The sequence below is a fragment of the Epinephelus fuscoguttatus genome, linkage group LG6 (genome assembly GCF_011397635.1).
Source record: "Epinephelus fuscoguttatus linkage group LG6, E.fuscoguttatus.final_Chr_v1".
Classification (NCBI taxonomy): domain Eukaryota; kingdom Metazoa; phylum Chordata; class Actinopteri; order Perciformes; family Serranidae; genus Epinephelus; species Epinephelus fuscoguttatus.
Genome location: NC_064757.1, coordinates 35763594 through 35788554, shown reverse-complemented (window position 1 = coordinate 35788554; position 24961 = coordinate 35763594). Strand labels below are relative to the sequence as shown.

General features: G+C 40.9%; 1 protein-coding gene across 14 annotated transcripts in view; it reads left to right on the top strand.

The window, feature by feature from the left end:
* Nucleotides 1–24961, top strand: part of kcnt1b (potassium sodium-activated channel subfamily T member 1b) — a 125362-nt gene that overhangs the window by 26865 nt on the left and 73536 nt on the right. For 2 of the 14 annotated variants that reach the window (XM_049578122.1, XM_049578119.1), the window contains exon 1: nt 12133–12771. The exons of the other annotated variants lie outside the window; for them this stretch is intronic. In XM_049578122.1, coding sequence (XP_049434079.1) covers nt 12626–12771 — 146 coding nt within the window. In that variant the 5' untranslated portion in view covers nt 12133–12625. Of the gene's footprint in view, nt 1–12132; nt 12772–24961 lie in introns of those variants that run through there. 14 annotated transcript variants of the gene reach the window in all.

The following is a 24961-nucleotide window of genomic DNA, read 5'->3' as shown; positions in this document are numbered from 1 at the left end:
CATTTATCCATGGTTCAGAAATTGCCTTAAGGCGTTCGATGCGTAAGGGAGCGATGGCGTCCAAAATGCTAGTGCATGTGGAGTTAAAAAGAGCAACAAGCTCTTCAGCACTAAGGGCACCATACCCCTCCACAGTAGAATGCATATAACCATTAAACGCTGTAGAAAATTGCAACGTAGTGCTGGAATTTGTAGCACGAAAACAGCGTGCAGGTGGACGAGCAGCGACAACAGAGCAGGGGACAGTAGCAGAAAATATAACAGGAAAGTGATCAGAAATACAAGCACTATTACAAATTTCACTGGCACAGACAGACAAACCATGAGACAGCACTAGGTCAAGTGTATGCCCCTTATCATGCGTCGGGCCAGAGACCCACTGTATGAGATTAAAGGAGTCGATCAGTGACAAGAAGTCTTTGACCAGAGAACTGGTTTCGCAGCACACATGAACATTCAGGTCACCGGAAATTAAGAAGTGATCAAAATCCACCATAATTCCAGACAGAAAGTTTTCAAAATCCTGAATAAAATTCTTATTGTATTTGGGTGGACGATACACCACCGCACACAGCAAGGGAGGAGAGGAATTCAGTTTAAAAAGCTGCAGCTCAAAGCTGGAATAAGTGACAGATGGTATCTGCTGACAGTGAAAGCTGGATTTGAAAACACAGGCCAGCCCTCCACCCTTGCCGGTGGTCCAAGGGGAGCTGAGAAATGTACAGTCAGGAGGGAGAAGTTTTGAAAACGGTGTGGACTCACCAGTATGCAGCCAGGTTTCCGTCACAAACATAAAATCCAACTTACGGGAGGTGAAAAAGTCATTCAGCAAGAAGGTCTTGTTAGCTAGGGATCTAGCATTGATCAAGGCCATCCTCAAGGTAACGCTAGGAGTCATGCTGGTCGAGGCACGTCTTAGCGGGCGAAGGTTTGTGTGGACAACGCCGCCTCTGGGCACACGCAGCTGCTCAGGAAGAGACACCGACATCAGGCCACACTGGGCAGGGGCCGCCAACGATCCATGTGAGACAGCGATCGATCGGAACCGGCGTTGTCGTCCGGCCTGCAGAAACAGAGCTCAATGGCGAAGTAGCAGGAGCAGCATCCATTGGCGTGCCAGACGGCATCGTCAGGCCAGGAACAGCAGCAGCGGGAGGGCTGGGAATGACAATCCGTAACCACGGTCCTCTGAGCTGTATTGAGCGTCTGACGGCAGAAGAGTAGCAAAATCCACCACGAAGGAGGCGAGGATCAGCCACACAGGACAGCGACAGATAGGCCTTGACTTTCACCAATACACCACTGCGCTTACCCCGTCTTTTATGACGTTTTTTGCGGGGAGGGGCGCAAGGTGAGCGGCGCAGGTAAGATGGAATATCTGCCAGCAAAGGAGGGAGGCTTGCAGTCGGGTCTCCCAATTCATGCTTTAACAGCGTTAGCGATGCGTCAGAGACTCGAATGTTGAGAAGAGCTTGGCGATCATAAGCAAATAGAGCCGAGACATCCCAGCAGCAGACACATAGGAACAGAGCAATAACAAACAATAAACTGAGTAGACGCGACCGACGGCCTGCCAAACATACTGGCGCCATCTTGGAAAACATGGGTTAAAGCTGCTGCGGTAGTGGACCAATGACAGGTCACATTAAATCGAAGAACACGTGGTGATTGACTGCAAGCAAAACCATACAAGTAATCGTTTTTCTTTAGAAGTGGGTACAAAATGGGGGTCGACCAATGGATTTTTTAAAGACTGATATAATAATGATAGTTTGGAACAGGATAAAGCAGATAGCCGATAGGTGTTAGAGCCTATCCCAGCTGACACTGGGAGAGAGGCAGGGTACACTTTGCACACATCACCAGACTATCACAGGGCTGACACATAAGCCCTTTTTAGATAGGAGTTGTGCAAATTTGCAGGAAAGCCCAATCAGTCTTCTTTCAGCATTGGCAGTATAAAAACAAAATCAGGGAATGCAGCAAAATGCTGCCTGCCTACTTTTGTTTATACAGAATGCACCTTTTTCGGGGCAATGGGGGGCGTGAGCAAGCAACAGCGTGTGACGTAAACAGTGACGTGGGAAGGAAGCCGTGGCTGGTCAGTCCTTCGGCGATTCTCTCATAAGTTGGCCCGTCCTTCACCGTCCCCGTCATCTGATGGTAAATGGCCTCTTCGTTTGCGAGGGCAAGGAGGGTGCGCAATTCCTTGTCTCCCCAGTTGCTCATCTTAACAGTGTCTGTCAGATTTGCGTTTCCCTCTTGCTACTAGCTGCTCACTAATTCCTGCTATCAGCTGTTTCCTGTTTATCCACCACAAGTGGCTCACACATGCGACGTCATCAACAGCTCCTTCCACAAGTCATCAACAGCCATTTCCATTGCGGAAGGCCGCCTCGGTCTCTAAAAGGGTTCCACCAATATGACTACCCTATGAGGTGGAAAATTGGGCACCTCGGATCAACTCGCCAATCCGGCTCTGTGTGTCTAAACGCTCGCAGCTTGCCAGCAAAACGGCCCAACATTCATGGAAAATCTGGCAGTGTAAAAGGGGCTATAGACACAACCATTCACACTCACATTCACACCTACGGGCAATTACCCTGCATGTCTTTGGACTGTGGGAGGAAGCCGGAGTACCCAGAGAACACCCACGCTGACATAGGGAGAACATGCAAACTCCACAAAGAAAGGCTCCCCCACCCTGGGTGCCCACCAGGAACTCTTGCTGTGAGGCGACAGTGCTAACCACTGCACTGCAAGACTCAAACCTGGTATATGGCTGGACTGAGTATGAAATGCTAGAGTACTTTTTTGTTGAAACAAGGGCTTTTAATTTGAACAGGAAGTGGCGGCAGATACTCAGTCATAGAATCACAAGCTTTTACTTTAACAGTCCATTCAAAACTTAATATAAATACAAGTAAGATGAATGATATTACAGTTAGACACAGTCACACAGCAGAAGGGACCTTCTTTCTCTGGAGCTGTTACCACTGATCAGCTCCTCTTTGCTGCATTCAACACAACCCTCCCTCCTCAGCTCTGGTTGGTGATGCACATCTCTCTGTGACTGGCTTTTGCATGTCCTCTATGTCAAACTGTCACAAATTCCATCAGTAATAATTGTTAATAAATCTTGCTGTTTCCTCTTTTTAAATTCTCTGTATTTCCAACAATACGATCACATATTTTCGAGCAATGTCCTCAGCTGCGTTTTTCTGCAGCTGTACCTCTTTAAATGCTACAGCAGTGGCACTTTGATACAGCAGGGTGTCTTATCAGCTCTGTCCCCAGTTTCCCTTTTTTCTCTTCTCCTTTTTTTGATCTCAGTGGCTGGAACTTACTCATCTCGCAGAATCTGGAATTGGTTCAAGCTGATGTGCTAAACATTTTACAGTGGAATGCTTCACCAGTTCTGCCCAGTACTCTGCTAATAGGCTTCACTGCAGCTCTCTCTCACGGTCGTTTATATCCCTACCCTCTCGAAATCTAGCCTAAACCTAAAATAATATATGTAAATATCCAGCGTGAATCCAAAGCTACTCAGTTGGCTGATTATGCTGCAATAATTCCAGAGCTCTGGTTACATTGAGATAAACTGCATCCTGTGAGCACACGCCTGTAAATAGGCCTGTACGATCATTATTACGAGCTTGAGATGAGAAATATTAACTGATCTAAAATTCTTGCTGTGTTCTGAATTCATGTCTGGCACAGAAGAGTGCAAGCAGGCAACTCATGCCAAAGCCAGTCTTTTATAAATGTAAATTTAAATCATGTTAAATGCTTTAGACTTGGCTTTCTGCGCTTATTTTTTGCATCATTGGAGTGTCATTTGTCTCATTTCCCTCTAGTTGGGGTGTAGTTTCCAGCAGCTTCTGTGATGTACCTGAAGCATGTAGAGGGGTTGAGCAGCTTGTTCAAGGGTGCAACATTAGTACGTGCTCACGAGAGATAAAACCCAAGGCCATACTGCCATCTGGGTCATTAGCTGTACAGTGCATCACGTCGGCACTGGCCAATGCCTGCTTTTTGTAGTACAGCGTGTTTTTGCCGTGCCGCTGTTGTCACATCAGACTTATACAATCTGCAATTCTCTGCTTCACCACAGAGTGTCTCTATGCTCAAATCTGTGCTTCTGCACCTGTTTCTGCTACAGATGGACTCATCTGCACCCATCTCTCTGTCACTCCGAGGAAAATGTTATCTTTCTTCCTCGGTCCATTCATTTCACTCTCTTTTTCTGACTTTGCACTCCTTGCAGGCAACAGAAACCACTCTACACAAAACCACAAGCATTGACTAGACAGATGCATTTGCTTAAAGAAAAGATGTTTCACAAGACTAGATAATACCACATTGTTTATTGATCTGCATGTTTTCATTTCCCATTAAATGCATTACAGTTTTTAAGTGCTGGATAATGGCGTTTGGCAATTAGGATAGGTGTGGAGGTGAAGAATGCCCCTACCATTATTTTTATGGAGGACGTTGATTCAGTACTTGGGGTCATTCAGTTCAGTCTGAGGCTGTTTTATACCAGGGATCACTGAGCTGTTCCAGTGGAACAACATGCCTTCACTATATGAAAAAATCAGTCTTCAAACTCTCACACAACTCGTGCAGTATAATCCAGGTCTCATTTATCCAGTTGTACCTTCAGTACTTCCCAAACCCAGCCCTTTCGGACAAGAAACTAAATTAAAAGTGAAACTTACCTCTGCTCTTCTCAAAGCCAGACTCCATTGACAAAAGCAGTAATTTTACCTTGCACAACATGGGAGCTGCTGGTGTATCGCTGCCTCGTTCAGTTAGTAAGTTTGTATAACTATGTGATTATTGGTGTTTTAAAGGGTTAGTTCAGCTTCACCAAAGTCACACAATAACACAAACAAACTAAATGATCGAGGAAGCAGTAGACCAGCAGCTCCTGTGTTCAGCAAGGTAAAATTGCTGCTGTATGTGAATGGAGTCTGGCTTTGAAGAAAGCATGGATAGGTTTCTATTTTAGTTCAGTTCCCCATTGGAAAGGGCTGTCTGTCTGGGAGGTAGTGAGCATACAATTGGATAACTGAGACTTGGATTACACTACACCTGTCGTGTGAGAGTTTAAAGACTGATTTTTTTATATAGTTTAGCTGTTGTTAAATGCAGTCGTTCAGTGGAGGCATGTTGTTCCACTCGCGTAGCTTGGTGGTTTTGCTGTCACTTATGACTTTGCCTATGACTGTTTAATTGATAAACAAATGGATCATCATCATCAACCATTGTTTATTCGGGTAAAATTGACTGAGCGTTAAGCTCTTTTACTGCAACGCCCTGAGTGCACATCCATTAGGCTAGAAGGATACAAATATATAATCGCAATTGCAATAAAATGATAAAAGAAAATCCATAAAAACAAACAGGTAGCAGCAATGTCTATCAAGACTTATAAACAGCAATAAAAAAAACAGTAAAAAGATGAAAAAGTTAAGTAATGGAGTGGAAGTCATAAAAGACGGATACATAGCAACAACAATAAAAACAGTAATATGTAGAAAATCATGTCTGTCAATTAACCAAAGTAGGAACACTGTAAAACAACCATATCATATAGCTCACATTTGAAATGATCTAAAGACACGTACCTGTCTGATTTAAATACCTCTTGCAACTTGTTCCATTCATTTGGGCCAAAAAACGAAAAGCTAATTTACTCAGTTTCAAGGGATAAAAATTCCTGTGAGTGTGTGTGATGAGAGATTGATTTGATTTTTAAAAGAGAAGTAAGATAGAAGGGTAGCTTTCCAAGCAATGCGTTATGAGCACAAAGGAAACAGTGTTTTTCTATCAGTGAGAGAACACCATCCCACATTCTGATACAGCTCATATTTGTGGTGTGAAGTATTTCTTAAAGTAGCTCGCTCAAATATATTCATACCAGCTGTTTAAAATGAAGTGGATTTTTTTGTGCACTCACTTCCCAAAATATAACTATGCTAGTTGGGGATTAAATATGCAGCCCTCTCTTCACATCCCCACCTCTCTAATCCCAAGGCTGCTATCAGCAGATAATTTAATGTGTTTCCTGCAGGCTGGGCTCAAAAAGCCATGTGCTGTGAATGTGGATTGTGTTATGTGTTTCCTAAATGCATTACTAATGAGAGTTCAGCTCATGTTACCTACATTAGAAATGAACTGCATCCTGTATGCATGACTGTCATTAGGCCTGTAGATCATGATTATTATAAGGAGATGAGAAACATGAGCTCATCTTTACAAATGGCTGCTATGGATTCATGTCAAGCCGGGAGTTTATACTGATTGATAACAGCGGGAAACATCAGCATCATTTGGAACCAAAATGCATTCACTTAAGAAAAAATGAATTTCTGAATTAATAACATCACTATCTCAAACTTCTGAGAGACATTTTAATGGAAAAAAAGTTCAGCATTTTATTTTCTTCTTTTTTTCCTGAATTAATGAGATTGTTAATTAAAAAACAGGGCATTTTTTTGAAAACTTTTCTTAAATTTTCTAAAATAATAATTTTATCACTACAGAGAAATGACAGTTACCAAGACCCACCCCCCAAATTCTAATTACAATTCTGAGATTATTGTCTCAATAATTCGGAAAAATGGGGCATTTTTTTCCCATGAAAACTTTTGTTAAATTTTCTAAGATAAAAATTTCATCACTACAGTGAAATGCGAATTACTGGGACAAATTATCTCAATAATTCAGAAAAACAGGGAAATTTTTTCCCATGAAAACTTTTCTTAAATTTTCTAAAAACAATAATTTTATCACTACAGAGAAATAAGAGTTACTGAGGTAATTACCTAATTAATTCAGAAAAAATAATTTTTTTCCCCATTCAATTCTAATTACAATTCTGAGATACTATCTCAATAATTCAGCAAAACAGGGCAATTTTTTACCCCTGAAAACTTTTCTTAAATTTTCTAAAATAATAATTTCATCACTACAGAGAAATGAGACTTACCGAGACAAATTATCTCATTAATTTAGAAAAATTGTATTTTTTTAAAATAAAATTTTGATTACAGTACTGAGATTATTGTCTTAATAATTCAGAAAAACAGGGCATTTTTTTCCCACGAAAACTTTTCTTACATTTTCTAAAATGATAATTTCATCAATTCAGAAAAACAAGAGTTACTGTGACAAATTATCTCATTAATTTAAAAAAATGATTTTCTTAATTAAATTTTCATTACAATTCTACAATTTACAATTCTTAGATTATCATCTCAATAATTCAGAAAAAATATGGCAATTTTTATTCCCATGAAAACTTTTCTTAAATATTCTGTGATAATAATTTCATCACTGCAGAGAAATGAGAGTTACAGAGACAAATTATCTCATTAGCATGCATCATGCTTCCACAGTATCACCATAGACTCTAACATGACGAACATAGCTACTGTGATGTCACCCATGGGTTTACTGACTCCCGTTTTGAAGCCTGGAGCCAGATGTAACCATATTTAAATGTTGGCGTGGAACTGTGAAGGAGGAAGGAGAGCATCTGATTCATAGACTGTGGTAATGCTTCACAGACAGCCTTTCACTTTAATGGCCCTGCCCTTAATTATGCATAACTTTAAGCCTTAATAAAATATAAACAGGTGAGTTATATAAAAGTTCATCTGCTGTACAACTGTCATGAATGTTGAATAATCTATATAGACCACAATCTTTTTTTGTACCAGACTTTAAACATGTTTATTTCTGCTGTAAAGTTTAGCATCTATGGGGATTGACTCACTTCCAGAGCCAGCCTCAAGTGGCCGTATCATGAACTGCAGTTTTTGGCACTTTGAATTGACTTCATTTTTTGCCCTAGCGGTTGCCACTTGTGTATCACTCAGTCATTGTCTCCTGTCTTGTACATGTGACTCGTCTTACAACCAGCCTCCTGGGTAATTAACGTGAAAATTCACAAGTTAACTACAGGATATACAGTGGTGGAAAAAAAGTTTTCGGACACCCCATGCATTTGTGAAATATTGCATTAAGAATCACTCTTAGGTCTTCAAGTGCAATTTCTTTTAGTACAGTCACAGCCAAAATACTAAATAAATCCTAAAAAAGCCATTAAAAACTTAAAATTGATTGGTTCCATAAAAATACATAAGAAATTTTGAGTATTGGGTCATTTTGGTACCAGTGATGAAGGTTGTTCTTTTTATTAAAAGACACAATTTTTGTTGCCAAGCTTCGTGTCTACATAAAGCCAGCACATTTGAAAGTTCTTCAGACACAAAAATGGCTAAAACAAGGAACCTAACGCAGGAAACACACCTGAATATAAAGATTCTCAGCCAGGAAGGGTACAGCTGCCGCCAGATAGCCAGGAACGAACGAACCAACAGCTTGGAAGACAAACCAAGATCTGGGTGTCCAAGGGTTTCTTCAGCAAGAAATCCGCATCCTGATCCGCATGTGCAGGCAAAACCGCCGAATGACATCACAGGAGCTTCAGCAGCAGTGGTCAAACCAAACTGGTGTCCAGTGTTCCACCCGCACTGTACGTGGCCGACTTTTAGATCATGACTTAAGGTCCTACAAGGCTATGAAGAAGCCCCTGATCAATGAGAGACAGAGGTTAGCCCGGCGTTGTTGGGCCCAGGCACACAAGAACTGGACAGCCAGGAATTGGAAGAAGATATTGTGGTCAAATGAGTCCAGTTTCCAGCTTTATCTTCCTCCTACTAATGTGAGGGTACGCAGAAGGCCAGACGAAGCATTATCTCCAGCATGTCCAGTACCTACTGTCAAGCATGGTGGAGGCAGTATCATGGTTTGGGGATGCATGAGTGCTGCTGGTGTTGGTCATCTCACTGTCTGTGATGGCACATTGAACTCTACCAAGTATTGTACCATTCTCGAAACCCACATGCTCCCTTCTGCGCATGCACTGTTCCGTCAAGGTAAAAACTGTATGTTTCAACAAGATAATGCCCCTTGCCACACATCCAAGGCCAGTAGAACTTGGCTGCAGGAGCACAGTATCCAGGTCTTAGAGTGGCCAGCTCAATCCCCGGACATGAGCCCCATTGAAAATCTGTGGTGGATTATCACAAGGTCTGTTTCAATGCATAAACCAAAGAATTTAGAAGAATTAAAAGCAGTAATTCAAGAAGAATGGGACAAGATTACCCCTCAACAGTGTGAAAGGCTCGTGGGGAACATGCCAGCCAGGATTAGAGCTCTACTACGTGCCAATGGCAGGACTACTAAATATTAATTTGATGATGTGATGGTCTATTTATTTTTTGTTCAGTTTTGAACACATTCTCTATTATTTGTTGACTTTGATACCAACATTGTTGAGAACTGACATATTGAAACTGTCAAGAATTTAGTTTTGTTAGTTTTTCTTGTAAACAATAAACAAAAAAATGTAATTTGTATTTGTTTGTATCTGTCTAATGCAGCCACACCTTTTGAAACACAAAAAAGATTTTTCCACAAATATTTCATGATAATATTTGAGATTGTGTAAAATTTTAAGGGTGTCCGAAAACTTTTTTCCACCACTGTATGTTGTAGCTCCTAAATGCTTGTGCACTGTTGACTGCTTATAGGAGCAAACCTGGGAATTACAGTGCTCCATCATGGTCGACACTGTCACCTGACAGTTGGGAGGTATTGTTCATGGTCAAATCTGTGTGATTTACCCCCTGTGTTTGTATGTTTCATTAATGTGCTCCGGTTTCTCCCACTGTCCAAACACATGCAGGTCAGATGGATCAGAAAACAAATGACCCATGGCTAATTAATGATGCTGCTGTCTGTGGTTGTTAGTGCGAGACTGGCTGCTTTTACAGGGTGTTTTCCCACCTTCTGTTTAATGTGTGCTGTGAGATGCTCCAGTTCTCTTTAACTACAAATCATTTAAATTATAAGGACACTTTATTTAGCTTTCAGATGTAAAATCTGGAGAAGATTTTTTGTTCGTTATCACTGGCTAATTTGATCAGCGTAAAACATATTAATACATGTTGAATTTAATTGACATTGTTGTCTGAATGTTATTTAGGGAATACATTGGCAAAAATGGAATACAACCTAATAAGTATGTTTTCTTTAGTGTATGATCGTCTGAAAATACAAACCGCAGTGTTTTTGTTACATTCAGATGAGTTGTTTATAGCTGGTCCTCGTCAACCGCCATGTTTCTACAGTAGCCCAGAACAGACAAACCAAACACTGGCTCTAGATATGGCTATTTGCATTTTCGCATCGGCCACTACAGCCCGTCCAGGGGGGTGGTGGTGTATCTTCCTCAAGCTCCGGTCCTTTACCAGAGGCTGGGAGTTTGAGAGTTCTGTGCAGTATCATAGCTGTTCTCACGCTCTTCTGGACAGAGACCTCAGATGTTATACCTGGAATCTGCTGGAGCCACTCTCCCAGTTTGGGGGTCACAGCCCCCAGTGCTCCGATTACCACTGGCACCACTTTTGCCTTTACTCCCCTCCTGGGGGTTTGAATCCCAGTCAGGGCAGATAACACACATCCAGTCTGGACCCTTAGGCAAGGTCCATAATCATGCTAGCCCACCTCAGGATTAGTGAAACCGCTAAAACAAGAGTCATGCCTGCTCTGACATTGCCTGGGACAAGAAAGTCTGCATCAGGTGTTGTGAAACTAGGGCAACCTGATGAGAAATGGACTACTGGAACAAGACATAGATGGAGTAGAGCAGAGAATATATATATATGTGGATCATTAGATTCCTAGTAAAAACCTCTTGAAAGTCTGGAGCAGAAATAACATGAGCACACTTTAAGTCATCAGAGAAAAAGGTGAGCACTCAATAGCAAATTCTGGGCTAGCAGCCCGTCTGCGATGTGCCAAACAGTGTAGAAGAAACATTGATTTGTGTGGTGAAACTACTTTATTCAGTGTTTATCCCGGTTTTTTCTAATCTCATCCATTTCTTTTTTAGAGGAAGAGACCTCTGCAGATAAACTGTCTTGCAGTAAAACCCTCCTGAACCAATAAACACTGACGGAATCCTAACCAGGAGAAGTTTCAGCTGGTTGCAACCTGCAGTCCTCACCACTAGAAATCTCTAAATCTTACACACTGGACCTGTAATTTGAAAATGGCAGCACTATTTAACGGGTGTAAACCACCACTTTCATCACGATACGATATTATATTGATTCTTTGAACAACAATATGATATTTATCGATATCACAAGACGACAGGAGACGCTGCCATTCCTTTGTTTTTTACTTTTTTGTCCTCTACTTATAGCTTAACAGATTACATGTAATGTTATTATTTTTTGTCCTCACCATTGTTTTAAGTCACTGTATCTCCCAACAGAACAGCATGGTTGAATTTCAGCCTGCATGCACGGTTTTTCAGTCCAACATTGGACGAAATTGAGCAGCTAATGTTGCTGTAGTGAGAAGTTACTAGAGTGAGATGCCGTCCAAGCAGATCCGTCATGTTTTATCTTGTAATGGCATTGTTAACATATTTCATGCGCTTTGTCAGTTGACCATATACCAGAGAGTGTTATCCTCATTGTCTTTCTCTTGACTGCTTGCCACCTGCCTGCTGCTGTTTGAGGGTGACTTTCAAAATAAAAGCACATGCTATAGATGAAGATATGTATCGATGTTTTCACTTTGAATCAATGATACTGGATCGTTGATTATGAATCAGTATTTCAGTACAAAGTGATGAATTCTTAAAGGTATAAAGTACACCCGTTGGTTTTGAAAAGTGATGCTCAGTAAGAGTTCACCTTAAAACGATGCCCCATGTGGCTGACTGATTATTAGTGTTTCCCAGGATCTCCCATCATTTAAAGAAACTTGTGAGAACAGATGTGGGACAAAGGCTCACCAGCTTATCTTGGCTTGTTGAAATAAACTGTCAGATACTCTGTCATGCCTCATGTTGGTTGTGCTCCAGGTGTCACGTGTGTTTTCATGCATACCAGTCTGATCACTCCATGAAGTGTTTATCCAGGCCACCTGCTCATTTGTCTGTTCCATCTCATTATTGTGGTGATCCGTTTTTGCAGTCGATACGAGAGCAATAACTGAAAGGAGCTGAATAATGAAGTGAGGACGGCTCGGTTGACACAATTCAGCACTCTTTGAATTATTAACTAGGTAGATGCGCTTTAATGAGTGTAGTAATCATAGGGATGAAGATGCGCTGATGGACATGATGAAGGTGAATAACTGACACAGATCAAAGGGAATCTCGGATCATTGCATTTGACCATCTTGGTTATGTAACCAGTTGGGGAGCCCGTTGGTTTGGCCGCACGGTTGACGTTACATCGTGACGACGTGTGAATCTCAGAGACGCACGGGGACCTCACATCTCCATCAGGGATGGAGGAGCGCTCGATGAGCAGGAGACAAGCTGCTGCTCCCCTCAGTGTGTCTGAGGAACCCGTGATGCGGCAGGGAGACAGACGCTCTCCCTCCGCCTTCGTGCAGCACCACTGAGACCGGGGATGCGGTTTTCCGGCGCCGTCGGTCGCTATAAGTGAGCCTGTTCCTACACCAGGAGGAGGAAGCATATTGGCCGCTCTCTGCTGGAGGTAACGCTCGGGAGGGGAAGAGAGCCATGGCAGGCGCTAAGCTGACGCCCTCTCCCTCGGAGATCGACCCAGACGTGAAGACGGAGGCGCAGAAACCCCCCGAGCCCACCTGGGTTAACCCCTCCAGCCCTCTCCGGACTATGGGCTCTTTCGGGAGCGATGCCGGCCAAAGGTAGCTGCCGCAGATCCGCACCAAAGTCGCATGTTTCTGAATGCAGCTTGCTTGACACGCAGCATCCGCGAGATAACATGATGCTGCGAGCGCATGGTGCATAAAGTCTTCCTAATAACTTGGTTGGTAATTATCCTCAGGCAAAAGTTGCGCTGTGATTAATATTCCATCTGTTTACTCGTTAATTCAAATTTCCCACGGAAATTTGCAGCTGTGTGTAATCGGTATAGGCTGTTTTCCCCATTGAGGTTAAACATTACGCATCAGTGCGTCTCTTTATGAGTCAGTTTCACATAGACAGGTGAATGATTGCAAACGCTTCTGCCGCCAATCATTATCCTCTCAGCATCACTGGGATTCATTTAAAGGCTGCAGTGTGTAGTGATTACATAATTCAGTGTGGATGCTGCATTCCCATTACAATTTGATGAATCCTGGTGTTTTTATAGGGTAGGAAAAATGTTATTATCCCTCTGCATTCAAAGCTGTTACTTTAACATGATGCAGCCAGCTGAAAGATGAAATAAAAATGCAGACCACAGGAGATTATGTTTACATGCCCTCATATTTACATAGAAAGACCATTTGTTTCAGCACATGTCTGCACCACTCAGTGGATGCAGACTTCCACCTTCAGGACACTCTCCTACCATTTGGTAGACAAATTAGGTTGTGGTGAGATGGGCTGAACCCGTAACCACTGAGGGAGACTAAATGTCAGAGAAATAAAAGAACTTGAGATCTGCAGAAATGCCGCCATTAAACCTCAGATCGGCACTCTTATCTGCCGGTTATGAGGTTGGTTTGGCCGAAATGGGAAGATTGTGCTTTTTTGGCAGTGATTCAGAGACCACTGCACAGCCAATATGCTGGTGGTGCAGTGTGTTCTCACTCTCAGTATTTACAGCGTTACTGCACACAGTCTTTCTTGTCAATATTTATTCAAGGGCACTGATATTTCAGGGCATGTTTGTGATCAGAAATTTGGGATGTGTTCACTTAAACATGGAACGTTTGCAGCAGCATTTATTGTGTAATGGATCAGATGACAAAAGCAACAACAGTGGCATCATGGGATCATTTATTCCATCCAGAATGTCAGTGCTGTCAGAAATGCAAGAATGCAGTTAAATAATCTGGCATATTATCAGAGATTATCACATCAAACTCTACTTTGAGATGTCTCTTTTTAAATATTAATAAAATACCCACTTTGTCTTGTCACTATAATTTCCAGTCAATAACAGAGACTCACGGAGAAATTTCCAGGGCTGCAAGTCCACCACAAATACCTGAGCAGTGAGCACTTTTCTGTGTTTGTCCAACAGCTGAAGCCACACAGTCCTCCAGTAAACTAATACATGCGCCCCTGGGGTAAAATGTCTCCAGCTAAACTGCTATATTTTGGATGACAGACCCAGAAGGATGTCGTGATGTGTTGCAGAGGTGGCAGTGTTATCCCATACTCGGAGAACATTGGCCAAAGATAGGTCAGGGATACTTAAGATCCTTATGATGACTCTAATTAAGGACCATCTCTCTATTTATCTTCATTTTTTTTTATAATAACCTCCTTTAGGATGTACATTGTGGTGATGTTAGAGATCTAGTTTAAAGCACTTTTGCCACTACATGTGAGGAGTACAGCTCTGATAGTGAGAGGAAGGCTTCACCCACATTGAACCTTAAGTATGCAAAGATGGCACCTCTTAAATTTGATTCATAGTTATAAACTTTCTGACGTTTTTCAATTATGATGAAAAAAGTTCAACATGACAGCATAGCTGGGAGCGATCTTGTGAATACTTCAGTGGTTCAGCTAAGGATGCAGAAAATGATGGCTACAGTTAAGATGAAGTTGAGTTTCCTGTACTTGACTGCTGACTTTGATGTATATGTCAGCGCTAATGATGAGTGTGCATTTGAGCTTTAGATTCACAGGGTTCCTACACAGTATGGAAAAGTATGGGATTTGATTTTAGGAATTTCCAGGGCTGTGTAAGTATGGAAAGAAGACAATCTAATTCTACATTGTGAAATCAGAATTTCTAAAATTGAATTAGTCATACAAGGAGAGAGTGTTTTATGGGGTTTGGTGCAGACAGCCAGCGCGGCCAAAATGGTTACCACTTTGTGAGCGAGTGCGGGTCAGAGCAAGCTTGATGTCATCGAAAGCGAGGCATGTGAAAGAACGCAGAGCTGCTTCTACGCCTGTATGTCACAGCCTGCAAAAAAAAAACTCTGCCACAAGTGCCTTTTAACTGCAATGGACATCTGCGACCAAACTTGCTTGAAAGAAAATGCGACAATATGTTTAAATTGCATCACAAATAACCAAATATTAAACTTGTCAGAACATTTATGAGTTAATAAGTGATGTGGTTATCAGAAAAGTGAATAGACTGTCTTCTTTGCGTAGGTAAATCTTTCTAGCTGAGTTTAATATCGTAGACAAGGCTGCACAGACGCCGGGAAAATGAAATTATTTTACATTTTTCAAGTCATTTTTGGTTCTTATTTATAAAGGAGACTAAAAAATATGGGGAACTAATAAAAAAATATTATTTTTGCAATAAAATTAGAGAAAATAATACAAGTATTGGTAGCACTTGTTAGTTAACTTCCTCCTTGGGCAGAGCTTAACTTGTCTGGGTTAACTGACTTGTGTGAGCTTCAGTGCCTAGATAGAATTATTTTGGAACATAATAGCATAGTAAGTCAAAGTCCATGTAAACTGTTGGATTTTAATGCTTTTTATTCACATAAAAAACGTCTAGCCATTTCTACTCAGGTGTCAAATATGATCAGAAAAATCTACAGAGAAGTCCGGAAATTTGATTCCAGGAAAGTATTGAATTTCAAAATGGAAAATGTGAAGAATTTCGCTGTCAGCTAGCAGGATGTAAAGTATAAATGGATGTGTGGAATAGATATGGTGAGCACCGGGATAATAGAGCAGATAAAACTCAATTCTACCAATAACTCCAATGATTGACGTGATCACAGTGTCGATGAAGACAGGGGCCAAGTGGTCATCACTGCTATCGAAAACTCGCCACAATTTAGCCAGTGATTATGAAAACAGCGTACTGGGATGATACTGACATTAATGAAAGTGATGATGATGATGAAGCTGGCAAAGACAGCAGTGACACATAGCAATAATGAGCATAAGCGATGATACGTGCTGTCGACAATGGTGGAGATGATGAAGCTGGTGGTGTTGCTGGTGTACAGTAGGTGGTTGTGGTGCTGATTGCAGATCTGTCAGAGCCATCAAAGTCTTAGTCTTACAAAAGACAGTGAGTCAGCTGACAGCTACTCTGAAGAGGCTGAGAGAAGAAGAGATTGTCTGCCAATCAGTTTTGAGAAGCTGAACAGTACTGACGAGTTACTATAGAGCAACGCCAGACTGTATGTATGTATGTATGGGGATCTAATAGGCGGTGTCTGCAAATAGCTGAGGCTGTAAAACCTAATGCATCAGTTGGCCAGTTGCCCTGGGCAACCAGACTTGGACCACTGACAACCATTTAGTATAGGTTGCCACTCTTTGCACTAAGTTTCTACATCCAAAATGAGTGGACAAATGTTTGCCTTGAGTCGCCCTCATGTCACGCTACTCTTTCAGAAATGCCAAAACTTCTTATTTTATCTCCACACAGCACCCCTGTGTGACTCCTGCAGGCTGACAGGATGTTGTCAGGAATCAGAGAGCTTTACGGGTTGTGAAATGTGATCGGCGTGGGATTTGTGTCCAGCTGGCTGGAGAATGAGAGGATGCGGAAAGAGGAGTGAGAGAATCAATAAACTGGCCGTTTGTACGACACAGTTTATAAAGTCTTTATCTATTTCTGCATAATGTACAGCACCTGGGCACACCCGAGATGTTTGTGTGCGCAGTATTTTCTATCCAGTATTGACATCTAATTACTGTGGGCAGTAAAGACGCTAAATGGAACTTGGAGGATCTTCAAGAACAGAGGGATCGACCATCTTTTAAACACAGGATGTGGTCAAAACAGAAAAACTCACGCAGATTTATTTTGGCTCCATCCATCCTCGCCACCACATTGTCTCTCCATGAAAAATCTGTCTGGGAAATGGGCATTTGGTTCGGCCTGTTGGTGTGCAACGAGACTGAAATTTAGAGCTCAAGTGGGAGCTGTTAGTCATATTCTCATCAAACCAGCATATTACACAGGGAGATTGAGTTTTTCACTGAATGTAGGCCAAGAGAGTAGCAGCTCTGATAAAAAAAAAAAAGCAGGGCTTTTGATTGACTGATATGCAGCATAGACTTTTATACCATTTGCTGACGTTTCAGCATCACTGAGTTTTCTACAGAGCTTACATGTCTGTCAGTCTGAAGCACTTCTGCTTTTTATCAAACTATAAATCTGGTTACATCTTCTGTTTTTCATTAAGTCTCATACAGTCAGCAGCACCTCCTCAGTATCAAAGCTGCACGGTAGACTTTGATATTTGCCATTCATGCCGTCCGCTGTTTGACTGATGCTTCGACGGATTGATGAGTTCATTTATTCCTTTTTATATTTCATGCATTTTTTTTCTTTTCGTTGAGAGTTAAATAGGAAAATCTGGGACACAGAGGGAGATATCATGCAACAAAGGTCCTCTGCAGGATATGAAGCCAAGCTAAAATGGGTTCATGAAAATTTGCCGTAGACAGTGAGCCAGTAGATCAAACAGAGGAATGGCTTTGTGTGGGTTTTTAGGAAGAATGAAGAAGACTCTCTGTGATTTCTCTGCGTGTCAGAATATCAGTTACTGGTAAATTACATCTATAACATTTTTTAGTGGTCGACTGATATGGGTTTTTCAATGGTTGATGCTGATATTTAGGGAGCAGTGCAGCTGATGGTCAATGTAAAATTTTGTTACCATGTTGCAGTCGTTTTATTCTGATAAAATACAACAAATCTGACCTTAGAGGAACATTCATCTAATGCTGTTATTGTCTGTATTGTGTCCGATTGCTTACGGAGAAATAACAGCACTATTTGAAACAAAACAAAACAAAAGCGGGGGCGTTCAACTGAGAATCAAAAGTGATGCCTAAATTTCTCACTGTAGATTTGATATTAGTTGCCAGAGGATCAATAAAGGGTTGTAATTTCCTTGTTCGTGATCAAGGCCAAAGATTATTACTTCATCCGGTTCTTAATAGCAGTGAAGCACTCCATTAAAATATCTATCTGGCTTAAAGGACTTAAAGATTTGGGTGTCATCAGCATTTTTGACATCAGCGTTGTGAGTGCAGGTACCAGCCGGTGCCGATCATCTCAAAATAGCATTGATCGGCCTGATGAATCGGTCTGTTACTAATATTTTTTTCTCCATTAGTATTGACAATAAAAATAGCCGTTGAACTGTGAAGATATGGGAACCGTAACTGGAGTCCACTGAAACTTCACTTTTGATAACTCAAATATAATTTTGAATACATTTCCCTCCATAATCAGTTTAGCTTCCAGACAGATTGTATAAAAAACCTTTGACTCAGTTATTTATGAATTCTTCTGAGCAGCAAAGGCAGATCTTATTTTTTTTTAGGCTCACTTCTCCTCTATTCCTACAAACCTTTTTGTTATCCCACTGCAGACACTTTGATGCACATATCCTCTTCAGTTGGTGCAGTGTTTTAAGCATCTTATACAGTAATTTAGAGGCATTCAAAAGGCTTTTCGCACTGCTGCTAGCCCTAGGCTAAGGAAGTTCTTAGCCTGGGGCTAAGAAAGCATTCCAGCACAATCCTGACACATTCCAAGCTGTCTAACCCCGACTTTACCCAGGGCTAAAAGTTGCCAGTGGGAAACAGAGCTCAGTAAACAATAGAAATCTAGAATGTTAACATCAGATTTGTGTTCTAACCTACATTTAACCCAGGGCTAGTAGAAGTGCAGTGTGAGTTGTATAGCTCTGAAAAGGGGCTGAGCTAGCCCTTGACTAAGGATAGCTCTGGGCTAAGAGAATGCAGTATAAAAAGCCCTTAAGGGTGAAAAAGTATCTGTGAACATCCTGTTAGGACTTAATTCAAATTTCAGGTCCTCGGATAATAGATCTTCATTAATCTGCCACAGCTAAATTATTATATATATATTTTAAGTCAGCAGTAGTCAGTTGGGAAATAGCTAAAAGGTAATGGACCTGTAAACTGTTTAATAAAAGACAGTAATAAAAGAGAAGAAGCTCTCCAGAATTGACTAAAAGGATGTTATTTTGCAAACCTCTTGTCCACTGTTTGTTTACAATCTCAATTATTTTATTCTCTTTGTAGTCGGATGTAGGCCTTACTGTGGTTGCTTCCTTAATACACCATGTTTTTCATTAGCAGCTTTATCATTAGTACTTCTCACAAGGACACAGAGGAATATGTCTGCCATTAAAAGAACATGTTTGTCCACATTTTTTTTTTTTTATCAATCAGTTTTTTCAGCTAATTAGCTCTTCACAGTCTTTTCAAATTCAACGCAGCCCAATTACACTGTGGTTGTAAATGATTGTACAGCATCTCGCGATTTATTGGCTGCTTTAGTGTGTGTCCTCCGCCCTTTTGTCTTTCTGCTTATTTATAGCGCCCTGCTTTCACGGAACAATTATGCTTTCATTTGGATTTGAATACCGAAGGTTTAATGAGGGGTTTTAATGTGGTCCTTGGGGTAAATTACATGTTGTCCATCATTATTGTTCATGAGGATGAAACCTCTCAGCAGTTGATTTGAGACTTGAAACTGGAAAATAATGAGTGCTCTGGTTGCTTTGCATGCCCCTTAACAACATGAACCTTTAAAGAATACCTTAGATATGAAGAGGGAACATCTTAAAGCATGCAAGTGGCCTTTTGATTAAGTCTCTGTAGCACTGAGATGCTAATATGTACAAGTAATATGTACAAGTGTGTATGTATGTAGCACTTGTGCACATGCATTGTCCAAATCCTCAATCGCACCCATTGTCTCACTCGCCTCGTCCTGCTTCTTGAGAGCATTAGTTAACAGAGAACCAATTAGGCCAAGACTGAGAATGTGGGATAATTCAAGCGAAGCTGTCAAACTGAAGAGCTCACACAGTCAGGATGTCAGCTGAGCTTAGTATGAGCCGTGCTCCAGAAAAAGCTCACAACCTGGGCTGTGCAGAGTGCAGAGTAGCACCAGCACAGACCTTCATAGTCGGAGCTGCTTGCAAGGAAAGGGAAGACGGCACCCTGATTGGATTATATGCTTGTTATAGAGCTCCCTAGAACACTGTTATTATTGAGTTCATAATGTTTCTGAGTCACTTGTGGACACTAACTCCACCAGTAACCGGCAACATGCTTAGAGCGTCAACAAGGGGGTGGATGGAATATGATGAGCACCATTTCTATCAAGTTATAGTGATATTTGTGTGATTGATTTTCTTAGGAAACCAGGAAAAATGAGGATCTGTTCAATGCAGAGGAGTAACAAATAAATAACATTCTCAATTTATCAGTCTGGTCTCACTCCCATGGTGTCAAAATATGCCGCTTGGGCAGTGTACCCGGCATCACTTTAATGACAGCCGGAGCCCCTTTTAGCATATGTATGAGAAGCACCAGGCTTTCAAACAACTTCAGTGTCAATCCACCTGCATCATTATTAGACGTTCAGGGCACAGATGTAGTTTAAATGCCGCCAAAGTTCGCTTTGAGGTGAATGAGTTCAGTAAGCACAGGACTTTAACCAAGAGACTGTTGTTTGTGTTACGTGTGAAACTAAAAGTCAACTTTAAGTCTTGAGTCACGTGAGTCGAGTCAGATGACTAATGCCCAGGTTAGACCAAAGATTTGTGATGAGACAAGTTGAAATAGGCAACTTCTTGCAATGCGCTGTTCTGTAATGTTCTAAAAACTTGCTGGATCACACCAATGCAACTAGATGAGATGGTGTATCATCTCTGTGCAACAGCTCTTTGTACTTCTGTTGTGATTTGCAGCTTTTCAGACTTATTTTGTGGCTGAATAGAATTTGTAGCTTCTTAAAACATGAATGAGGATAGTGATAGTCAGGCACCGTGCCGGATTTCTGCTGTGCAGCGATCGGCAAGGAGAAAAAAAAAAGAGTTGATGTGGGATACATGCGTGCGTCGCAGACAGTAGACGGGCTCTGGTAGAAGACCTCTCACTCTCAACCTATGGCTTTCGCATACATTTTATCGTAAAATGTGTTAAAATGTTGAAAAATGACGGTCTGTCTCTCCCAAACCCCAAAATTATGTCATCTAATGTCTTGTTTCGTATTCGCGCCAAAGGATTTTAGTTCACCGTCATGGGAGAGTGTGTAAAGCTGCCAATATTTGAATGTACAAAGCTGCAGTAAGAGTATTTTGGGGTACTTTTATAGTACTTTTCTATGAAAAATGACTCAAACCGATTAGTCGACTACTAAAATGGTCACAGATTATCTTAATAGTTGATTAGTCACTGATTAGTCAATGAATCGTTGCAGTCCAACTCCCAACCAGACCAAAGTTAGGCTACTAGCCAATCAGAAGTAGAGCAGGGGTGGGTCTTTGGGGGGACTCAAAAATAAATGGCATTAGGTGTGGGTAGAAGAGATAGGCATAGACAGAAAGCCTTTTGGGAGCTGGTGCAAAAAAAAGCTGGGGTTTGATAACCCATTTTCAGGCTTAGGATTTTTTTTTTCGCTATCACCCCTTGATAGTGAAATACTGGCTACAGCTGCATTTGTAGTAGTGATGAAACGGTGAAAAACAGAAACAAAATGAGCATCTGATGGACTGTATTCATAATAAATATGCCAAATACTCAGTGTTCTAAAACGGTCTGAACTGTACTTAACTTCGACCACAATCTTTTCCTTTTTTTGCCCCTTCTGCGTCAAGTTACAATGCAAAAGGCTGCCCCCAGCATTGTTATTATAATGACAGGGGCTTCTGCCCAAGTGTCAAAATATGACAAGTAGGAATGAAATCACGTTGCAATTTGTGTGTAATTGAGAGCACTAAGATGCAAAATGAACACAAAATGACAAATCAGGGAATATGTTTGCAGCACATGCAGTGAATTAAACACCTGACAACTTAAAGGAATATAAATGTTGTTCTAAAATTATATAGAAAATCCAGTGCAGTTTAGCTGCAAAACAGCTCTAAGATCTAATACACCCATAGATAGAAACAGGTTGAGTTTTATTGTCTCAGCATGTATATCGCTGTGTTGTCCAAACCCACAAAATATGAACTTGAAAAAGTTTTATAAGGTAAAATTCTGGTTGAGACTGTCATATATTTTGCTTCAGATTCAAGGTGCTGTAAGTCAGCAATAAAACATGATGAGGTTTTCTGAAATACAAAAATAATGGATGATGCCATCTACCAACTCCATTATATATCACATCACTTACACCATGGCCAGAGGCAAAACTCTCCTTTAAATCATGATCCATATTTTTACAATTACTTTTCTGTCCTTCCATTATTTTTGTCAAGGTTGCTTGTAGTCGTTTTAACACCTGGTTAGGTCATTTTCAAAAGTGAGAGTCACTGTAGTTGTTAACGTAGAAGAGGTACTGTTGCTATGGTTACCTGCAGTTCTAATATACCTGCCGACCGATTTAGAATAGAGCTTTTAGCTGTTGACCGGAACAATGTGTGAGGTGTTCTATTATAAGGTTTTAAGGAACACTTGCCAGACGGTCAGAAACAGTTTATTTTCTGTGAGGTTGTTCAGTAGGCGTTGGTTATTTTGTGCATATATGAGAAGAAAAAATAAGCTACAGGGCAGGATGTTGTTGTTTTGTTGTATGTGATAGGAATGCTGTTGTTAGTTTTCCCTCTTAACCAGGTGTTAAGTTACTGGAACCTGACTAGTCGTATTTTTGGAGGGGAGAACCTGAGCTGCGTCTGTGGCATGTGAGGAACAGTATGGGAACTGTAGTATATGAGGGAGTGTTGGCATGCTTCCCGACGCAGGTAAATGGATTGAAAACTACAAATCCCATTTGCCCTTGAAATTGCTGCAGCGATGGTGTTTGTGTGTGAGGCCCTCCCACTTTCCATCAGTCAGTCCTTGAGGCAGTTCTCAGTGAGTGTAATGAAGGCATACTTTCAAAGTGCTGGTCATTTTGCACTTGTTGTCTGTGTAACTCAGCTCATGCTTGTGAGTCCAGATCTGCTGCAGAGAGGTGAGAGTCTATTTGCTTCTTTGCTATTTGCATTTTTTCATAACTGGAGTAGGATGTGAAGGACATTGTGATGTTAACTGTGTGAATATTGGCAATCTTTAATTTATTTTGTGCATGATGAATAAACAGAGGACAGAACAGAGTCAGTGTGTTGAGTGTATCAGTTGCAAGCTAATGGAAGCCAAGTAAACCACTGTTTATCTTAGCCTCTACACTGCTAAAGCTCTTTGCAGCCAGATAGCATCTTTATTGCTCATTGTGTTGTCAAATAGGCACTAAATGGACAGTGCGATCACAGCAGAGGGGTTGATCTTGTTCTTGTCATGTACAGTATCCGTTGATAAGCAGACTAATCATTTCCAAATTGCTGTATTCCACCCTAAACCAAGTTTCTAAAGAGGCACTTGACACCTAGGGAATCACATCGGTATAACAGTCTCTTGTACAGTAACTTTAATCAATCAAATAAGTAGAAAATAAGTGAAGTGTTGCTTGGCTGCATACTGTGCATCAATCTATTGCATATCCTTCAGTGCAGCTGAACTTTGCTGTAAAGAGACAGTTTAAAAAATGCCAATTTTGTTTCTCTCTTACATGGACATGCAGGTCTAAAGCAAAATTAAATCAATTGAAACCTGAAGTGAATCTATCTTTTAAAAATGTGAAACTGTTCATGCAATATCATTGAGAACTAAAACCTCAGAAATTATTTTCAACTCAAGGTCACCTACAGACAAAAACCTTTGGTGAATGACAAACTTCCGTTAATAATTGTCTTCCTTAAACTGACTGTTTTTAAAGCACCTATACTTTTATGGTAACATAACTAAAAATTTACAGCTTAATAAACATCATGCTCATAAATCTTTTGTCAAATACCATTAAAGGCCATTGGACTGTAATGGAATCTTACAGCTGACTTTTTGTTGGCTCCTGGGGAATGTAATAATCGACTGTGCTCTGTTGTTGAGATCGCAAAAGGTTTCTGATTAATTACTGAAATGGTACAGGTCCTCTCTTGTGACCCACTACTTCCTGGGTTTAATGGACACTCCATTAGTCCTCTTTAGAAAGGCGTAAATGGGTTGATGACGTTCCCTGTTTTGTCAAAAACTTTTCAAGTAAACAGCCTGAACTGCCAAATAATGACCTTTTTACAACACAGATTCCTTCAGCTTTGCTTCTTTACACCTTTGACCAGCAGACAGGCTTTGATCATTTACAAGCTCCAGAGAGGTATCAACCTGAATTATATTTTTATCCATCCACCTCTGCTGAAATGGATATTTTTAGACATGCTTTTGACTGGACCTTGGAGCACCTTACTCACTAGACTCACAGTGCACTTGCACCTGTTTTTGAACAGTACAAAAACCAACAGATATAATACTAGCTTAAATAATAATTCAGTTTACAATGCTTTCAGGCTTTGGGACTTATTACTGCAGCTTGCATGGGTTAGGGATTCAGTGTACCTACTAATATCTTTCAGTTATATTACATAGATGCAAAGCAGTGCAATGCTAATTGTTTTTATTAATCAGACCAATGGAATTGTATTGGCATATGCATAATATGTATGGAATAGACAAGCTGAGTTGTAACTTTGAAACAACGTAGATCAGAACTACTTGGCCATACAGTAAACGATCCAAATTTATTTGGGACATATGTAATTTTGATTTAATAGCTGAATCTAATATTCAGTCATGAAATTGATCTGAATCTAAGGGTGCTTTCACACCTGCCCTGTTTGTTTCGGTTCAGTGGAACTCAAGTTTGTTTTCCCACTAAGTGCAGTTCATTTGGGCAGGTGTGAACACAGCAATCGCACTCAGGTTCGCACCAAAACAATCGGACCAAGACCTTCTTGAAGAGGTGGTCTCGGTCCACTTACAAACAAAGTCTGGTGTGATTTGTTTGTGTTGAGAACGTGTTCTGACGTCGATCCAAACCAACTGGTGTTACATTGTTTGGGTTAAACATGAGCATGTTACAGT